Raw genomic sequence first — 7,891 nt, 5'->3', positions numbered from 1 at the left:
GCCACTGCTGAGTTTTCCAAATTTGTTGGCATATTGAGTGTAGCACTTTCACAGCATCATCTTTTAGGATTTGGAATAGCTCAGCTGGAATTCCATCACATCCACTAGCTTTGCTCGTAGTGATTTTTCCTAAGTCCCACTTGACTTTGCACTCCAGGATGTCTGGCTCTAGGTGAGTGATTACACCACTGTGGTTATCTGGGTGGTTAAGAATCTTATTTGTATAGTTCCTTGTGTATTCTTGCCACCTCTTCTTAATATCTTCTGCTTCTGTTAGGTCCATACCATTTCTGTCCTTTATTGTGTCCATCTTTGCATGAAATGTTCCCTTGGTATCTCTAATATTCTTTAAGAGATCTCTAGTCTTTCCCATTCTATTGTTTTCCTCTATTTTTTTGCATTGTTCACTTAGAAAGGCTTTCTTATCTCTGTCTGCTATTCTTTGGAACTCTGCATTCAGATGGATATATCTTTCCTTTTCTCCGTTGCCTTTCATGTCTCTTTTTGTAGCTATTTGTAAGGACTCCTTAGACAACCATTTGATAAAAAGCATAGCCAGTAGTGTCTCCCTTCTGTGGACTGAGGGTGTATATTCATGTACTAGCTGGCTCAGGAAGATTGCAGCTTTCCATCTTTCTTCTCTGTAACCTCTTAGAACTTACCTAGTTTACAGGCTTTACCATACACTTTTTCATTCCTTCCGATAGACAAATAACATGTCTCATCCTAGCGTGGCCTACTTAATCTTCATAGTCCCAGCGTAGGTCATGTTCTGGGACTGCATCCTCACTCCCCTGATAAATTTGCTGATGCGGGTTGGTGGCCAGTAGGCCATCTGCCTGTTCCCTGGTGTTTCTCAGTATATGCTCAGCTTGCAACAGTGGGCCCGAATGACCGTGATGTTCTGCCAGGTGAGAGTGTGTCAACCCCAGCCTGACAAATTTGGTCCTAAACTTGTCAGGGTTCTCTGAGAACCGGCCACATCTCTGCTTACAGATAGTCTCCCACTGAAAAGGGGACGTGCATTCTAGCTGCTTCCTGAAGGGGGTAAAGGCTTTGTGGGACAAAAGTGGGGGTTAACTTTGAACCTGATCAGAGCTCCGCTGGGAAAAGCACTGGGGCACTGATTTGGGGGTTTCGATTTGTCAGGGTGGTGAGGTGGGAGTCCAGGAGATGAAGGAGGTGGTGAAGGGGAAGAAAAAGGGGCTCAAGAAGGAGGCTTAGTGTGCCGATGACTAATTAAGAGACTGGAAGACGGGGGGTCTGTGAGAACGTCTGGCTCCCAATCTTTGGGAACAACATAGGCATAGAGGCTCCACACACATGATAAAAATCCCTCAGGCCTGAGTCTCGGTTAAGTATAAAGGCCTGCACACACGGGACCTTTCTCCATTTTGGGGACTGCTTACAAAAATAGATCCAGTAGTAAAATGGTGTTAAAGTTTAAGAGATCCAGTTGATCATTGGAGCTGGGTGATGGATACATAGAAGTTCATTATACTATTCTTTTTAAAAGATTTTTATTTTTTTCTGTTGAAGTATAGTTGATTTGTAGCATTGCATTGATTTCTGCTGTGCAGCAGGGTGGTTCAGTTGTACATGTGTATATATTCTTTTTTGTATTCTTTTCCACTGTTGTTTTTCACAGAATATAGAGTGTGGCTCCTTGGGCTGCACAACGGGGCCTTGGTGTTTATACTTGTTTCATTGCACTATTCTGTTTATTTGTATACATTTGAATTTTTCCACAACAAAAGTGCTTTCCTTAAAAAAGCAAGCTGTGAGAGATGTACAATGTGGTATCATTTATATCAAGGTTGAAAACATAAACAGAAAAATAGACTTTATAGATTTATACTTTTGTGGTTAAATGCTTAAGAAAAAACAAACACATGGAAATCATAACAGCTGATTTGACCTTAGTGGTTACTATTGGATGGCAAGAAAAGAAGGATTCAAAAGCCTTTATAATATTCTGTGTATTTATTGGGGCTTCCCAGGTGGTTCAGTGGTGAAGAATCTGCCTGCAATGTATCAGACACGGGTTTGATCCCTGTATTTTGGGAAGCTACCCTGGAAAATGAAATGGCAAACTATTTCAGTATCCTTGCCTGGGAAATCCCATGGGCAGAGGAGCCTGGCCGGCTACAGTCCATGGGGTCAGAAAAGAGTTGGACACAACTGAGCGACTCAACAACAACGTTTTCATTAAGTTATTCTCTGTTTAAAAAGAACCAAAACAACACAGTTAAGGGATCCATTCTGTGACCACTTCTCCTGGTCACCCAGTACATATTGGCACCAGGCTGCACTGTAAAAGAAAATCAGTTTATTTCTTTTTAAACTGTGTTATTTAAACTGTCTCTAGTTGTTAAGAATGCAGAGATACCCTGGGCATTTCTCATATTTACATTAATCTGAAATGTACACTGGCAAGTTTCTTTTATATTTCTGAGAATGTATATAAGTGCTCAGTTTCCTTTAAGCCAATTAAAAACAGCTCATTTACAAGTTAATTTTTACATACAGACAGAACCAGAGATCCAATAGCTTTCCCGTCAGAGTTTAAAAGTCCTCTTTTTTTCCTCCGTCTGGGGGACCTTAGGTAGATTAGATAGTTCCTAGAGCCAGGCAGAACAGTTAACATTGGAGGCAGGGGGGAGAAAGGCAAGCTACTTTTCTTTTCTGCCAGTGGTGGTCTTTAAAGTCCTACTAAGCACCCCAAGCCTGGAGTCTCAGGCCCTGTGGGTTGTTTTTGCATTTCAAGGCCTAAGTGCTCCACCAGGTCCGCAATGTTTGCAGAGACTCGCAGGATCAGTTGGACAGACAAAAAGACATAAAACAAAGGTCCTTTTAAAACCATGGACAATGACGGAAACTTAAAGACACAAAGAGTCTTCAGGATGAAGGGCACAGGAGTGTAGGGCTGAGGACCAAGGGAGGGGCAAAGGGAGAGGGACAGAAGAGACTGAAAGAGACAGAAAGAGATTGCCATTACAACCTGCCCCCTGCAGACGTCTATTCAGGTACCAACCCACCTGCTTCCAGAAAGGGCCGGTGATGGAGGGAGCACCCTGTCCACTGTCCACCGGGGTGATCAAGCCTGGAAACCAGCCAGTTGTGCATCATTTCTGGGTCCCCAACCCACAGATGGGACTTCTACCCATGAGTCCACCAGTATACAGAAATCTGCCATTTCAGCCTGTTCCCAGTGGGACATCTCTTGGCAGCAGGAAAATAAAGGTGAGAATATTGTGAGGCGCTCAGACTTCCAGCCACTACATGATATTAGGTTTGAATCTCCTTCACTCTTGTAAATCTCCAGTAAAGGAGAGCCTACTGGACCAGGGTCTGTCTGCACGGTGTGAAGCAGGCCTCTCCCACCTGTTTGTCACTGGTCAAGGGGAGCTGTTGCTGGCCAGAGGGTCTCACAAGCCAAGAGGAGTGATGCAGCAGCTGCCCGATGTCCACTCTCTGGGAAGGATGGGGCAGAAATAAGAGGACAGAGAGGGGAGAAGTAGAGAGATTTCAGGAGAGGGAAAGGGACAAAGGTAAGGGGGAGAGTGTTGCCTGAATGAGGGTTCTGGGACCGCCAGCGACCAGGAAGGCAGACTTATCAAACGTGGTGACACTGAAAAGAGATCCAGGCGAGCACTTGTCACCCAGGGGGAAGCCGCATTCGGTGGTCCCTGGCAGTGCCCAGATCCTCTCCTGGGACAGGGACAGCTGTCCTTTCATTGTGTCCCCAAAAAGTATGTTACTGACCAGAGTTCGTGGCCTCCTTAGTCAATAGAAATTGATAAGAGGCTAGACAGGAAATTCCAGCAAGGCTTTATTGGGGCCCCTGCTGCAACAGGAAGGAGCGGAAACAAGTGACGGTTTCCCTTGCCTGCTTCCTGGAGGGCAGCAGGGGTGAGCTGGTTCCTTATATGGGGTGAGGGTAGCAGTGGGTCCGGGGTTGGCTTAGGTGGTCTGCCCACCTACCTGATGGCGCTGTGTGGGTTTTTGGTCTTTTCTGCATCTTGTTCATAATTTGCCCCAACTGCACATGCATGCAGTTATTTTTAGTCCTTTGTAGTTTCTCTGTACTTTGTTGCTTGAGGAGACATTTGTCCAGGTGCAGGCACTACAGCAAAAGGTCCCAGGTCCCAGCCTGTCTCAAGAATAGGTATTAAGTTGTTTGATGGTGTTGTGGGTGCTGTCGGTACTGCCCAGAACCAGGTTATGCGTATCCGCCCCGGTTTCGTGAGCATCGGCTGTTGAGCTGCCCTAGTTTGCAGAGAGCTGTCTGGCCAAGGGGTGCCCCTCACCCCGGAGATTATTTCCCTCACCCGTCCCCACCCCCACAAGCTCACAGCATGTAGCCACTGATGAGGGGATGCAGATGGTCTGTGTCCCTGTTCCCAGGTGGAACCAACTATGGTACTTATGGGATGGGGCTGAAGTTCCTGCCGAGACCACATTCTTGCTTAGCTTTCTTCCCTTGCTCTGCTCCCCTCACTCTTTTTCTTGAGAGCAGCTCCTCAAACTATTAATCTCCAGTCTCTGTCTTAGACTCTGCTTTTAGGGAATCTGACTTTCTGAGAGCAGTCCCTCAAACAACTAGAGTCTGCTTTTAGGAAATCTGACTTAAAGAATTTGTTGCAGTTGTTTTTGTCAGTCACTAAGTCATGTCTGACTCTTGTGACTGCATAGACTGTATGTGGCCCTCTGTCCATGGATTTCCCAGGCAAGAATACTGGAGCAGGTTGCCATTCCCTTCTCCAGGGGATCTTCCTGACCCAGGGATTGAACCTGAGTCTCCTGGATTGGCAGGTGAATTCTTTTACCGCTGAGGCGCCAAGGAAGCCTTAAGAAAGAATATTTGCTGAATAAACTAATGCAGACCCAAGATCTTCTTTGGGGAGTAGGAATTGACTGTGCATTTGCTTCAACTTTGGCCGCTTATATTTACATTTAGGAGGTAATTTAGGCAAAGAATCAACTGTATAGGTTTACAATTAGGATTATCTAATTGAGATGGATAAATACAGATTTTTCTGGAGGTAGGTATTTTATTATTAAGTATAGATCAGTTGTTTTGAAAAGCATGGTAGGACTATACGATTTAAAATGAGTTCTTTAAAAAAAAAAAGTCCTTTAGCTTTGAAGACTGATTTGTTCTGTCTCAGCTTGGAGCTACAATAGTCAGTAATGGATTCAGTTGCACAGTTGATCATTTTCCCTGAAGTGGTCATTTTCTCTTCTGTATGTTTCTTAAGGGACAGGGTCTATCTCATCTTGCTCATCTTTGCACAAAATATTGTGAATTTTTGATGTTCCCGTACCTTTGGATTTCGTTGAATCAGTCCCTCTAAAAATATTTTTCTTGATAATATGTTTAGAAGATTTCTTATTTTGGGGGATTTTTGTTAACTTCTGGGGATAAATTTATCCATGAGAATCATATCTGTGCTTTTAAAAAATTGTTGACTACATTCAACATGATAATTTACATATTTGCTGTAGAGAACTTGAGTTACTTTTTCTTCTCTATCATCATTTCTGTGATTTTCAAAGGCACATACCTCCCCAACCACAGAATTTCACAGAAAACAACCAGCCACACATTTTGAGGTGCAGATAGCTTGCTTTATTTTGTTGTTACTATCTCAAGGAGGTCCAACAATTATAACTAACAACTGAATTTAAACTTGCATGAAAAGAACTACATCAAATTGATATTTTGGGCAGTTAGTAATATTTTGTTGTTTTTAAATTTAACGACAGCTTTATTTTGTTCTTTATTTTTTGCTGTGGCTCATTGCTTAGTTGCCCCAGTTTCTGGTTTAAATTTAGAACTACCACACGAAGGCGTTGGCTGCACCCCTGAACCTCCAAGAGTTGACACTGCTCTGGCATAGGAATGCATGAATAACTTGGTTAACTGAGGGGATGGCCAGGTGATGTTACTTTTCCAAGCTACCCAGGCACTCTCTATGGTCAGAGACAGTGTGAAATGAGCGAACAAAGTGTTGGCCGTTACACTTTGTTCTGGTAATATTTAAGTCATGATAATTTTGAGTGTGACATCATCAGAGAAAACGTAAGACGTTAAAGTGTTGCTTACAGGAGGGTAAATGCAAACATCACCAATGCCTTACATTTCTGATTCCATAAGTATCGGTGCATATCAGGTGATGTGCACAGCATTTTTCGGTGGCTAGGACATCTTCAATGGGGAATTCCTCGACCCACTGAGGCATACTTAGACATCAACATTATGTTGAGGCACAAAGATTGATTAAGTGTTGAGCAGGGTATTCGTTCCATAAGAAACTTTCTCCTACCAACCGTTAGTTTCAATAGTTACAGTGTAAAATGTCATAAAATAAATGGTACAAAACTTTATAACCGTTGATTCGGCTATATACAGTATGTACATGTCACTAGAAAATGTGTAATCTTCTTAGGTCAACAATTATGAAAAGACTGAAATGTATGATTTTTGAACTTCGACTCATTTAGGTTGATACAAAACTACTCTTTTTTTTAAGTATTTACAGATCAGAAAGATAGAAAGATTAGTCCATGTGAATCATTTGGGAAAGGTTAAGAATGAGTCTGAGTGTGAGAGCACAGGCCCTCTTAAATGGATCGAATATTTATATTCACAGTAGCAGAGTCAGATCCAAATTCATTCCCTAAACTCAGGGTATACAGTCCACCATCTTGTTTCCGTACGTCCATAATGATCAGAGTTGTCAGGTCATCTGTGTTTTCAATATGGAATCGCCCTCGCTGTTCTTGATCGTGAATTGTTCTTCCACCACGAGACCATGTTATTTCTGGGGTAGGCTCACCCGTAAAAGCGCAGGCTACTGTTAAAACTTTTCCTTCATCAATGCTGATGTCAGAGGGAAGAGCTTCAATTTTAGGTGGAATTCCTTTATGGAACAACAACAACAACAAACGTTTAGAATCACTGAAAAGAAATAAAAACTTGCATTCTACTGAATTGTGTGTACTAAAGATTCTACCATGCTACTAGGCTTGTCTACCTCTACCAATAATTGGATTGCTCACCTCTTAGGCCTGCTTTAAGCATTCTACTAGTTGAACTTTCCAGTTGTGTCATACTAGATTTTCCCATAAAACTGCTGGAACTCATTTCTACAAAGGACTCTTGCATGGAGGACATGCTTTGGGCAGACATGCTTGCAAATTTCATTTCAGTCATGCTGCTAGCACTGCTGCTGCTGAAACTGCTGAAGGAGGCCTCCTGCTTAGAGGCAGACATTTGGACTGACTGAGACGAGAAGCTTCCTTGCAAGCTTGTGTCACCACTTGTCCTCAATACTACCTCTCTGGGAGGTTCTTCAACTAGAGCTGTGGAGCACAGCAGATACACAGTGAACATCAGTGACATCTGGTTAATTTGTGACATCTGACATTGACTTGCAGAAATGGAAACTTAGACACGCACACACAGAAACATAACCCAAACAATTTGCTGTGAAAGCATAAGCAGATACATACATACAGTTGTCAAGAGCTAGCCCAGTGTCTCCCAGAAACGAATCCTTATATTTCTATTATTACATTTCATGCAGGTGCTAGAATCACTAGGAAAAAAATGATTAATCATATAGAAAACAATTTTTATATTGTGCATTCTGAAAATACAAGTAACAGGACAGCTGGTAGCTTTGCTTTGAAAGTTAACTTATCCATATTTCTATCTAGCTGTAAAGAAACATTGGCTGTTAAGAATGAATTCACACAGGAAGCCTGTCTCTTACACGTGCCTTACGCAGGAAGCCTGTCTCTTACACATCCTCTTACACAGGAGCCTCTCTTAAAGAGGCTCCTGAGAGTTTGCTGTGCTCAGAAAGACAAAAGCAAAAAACAA

The 7,891-nt window shown here is 42.7% G+C and overlaps 1 protein-coding gene across 1 annotated transcript in view; it reads right to left on the bottom strand.

Annotated features, from left to right (window-relative positions):
* Positions 1 to 5,609: 5,609 nt before the first annotated feature.
* Positions 5,610 to 7,891, bottom strand: part of TTN (titin) — a 275,334-nt gene continuing 273,052 nt past the window's right edge. The window contains 2 exon segments of the mRNA XM_010859754.1: positions 5,610 to 6,926; positions 7,066 to 7,368. Coding sequence (XP_010858056.1) covers positions 6,628 to 6,926; positions 7,066 to 7,368 — 602 coding nt within the window. The 3' untranslated portion in view covers positions 5,610 to 6,627.

The sequence above is a fragment of the Bison bison genome, unplaced genomic scaffold (assembly GCF_000754665.1).
Source record: "Bison bison bison isolate TAMUID 2011002044 unplaced genomic scaffold, Bison_UMD1.0 scf7180017864460, whole genome shotgun sequence".
Taxonomy (NCBI): Eukaryota; Metazoa; Chordata; class Mammalia; order Artiodactyla; family Bovidae; genus Bison; species Bison bison.
This window is presented reverse-complemented; position numbering and strand designations above follow the sequence as displayed.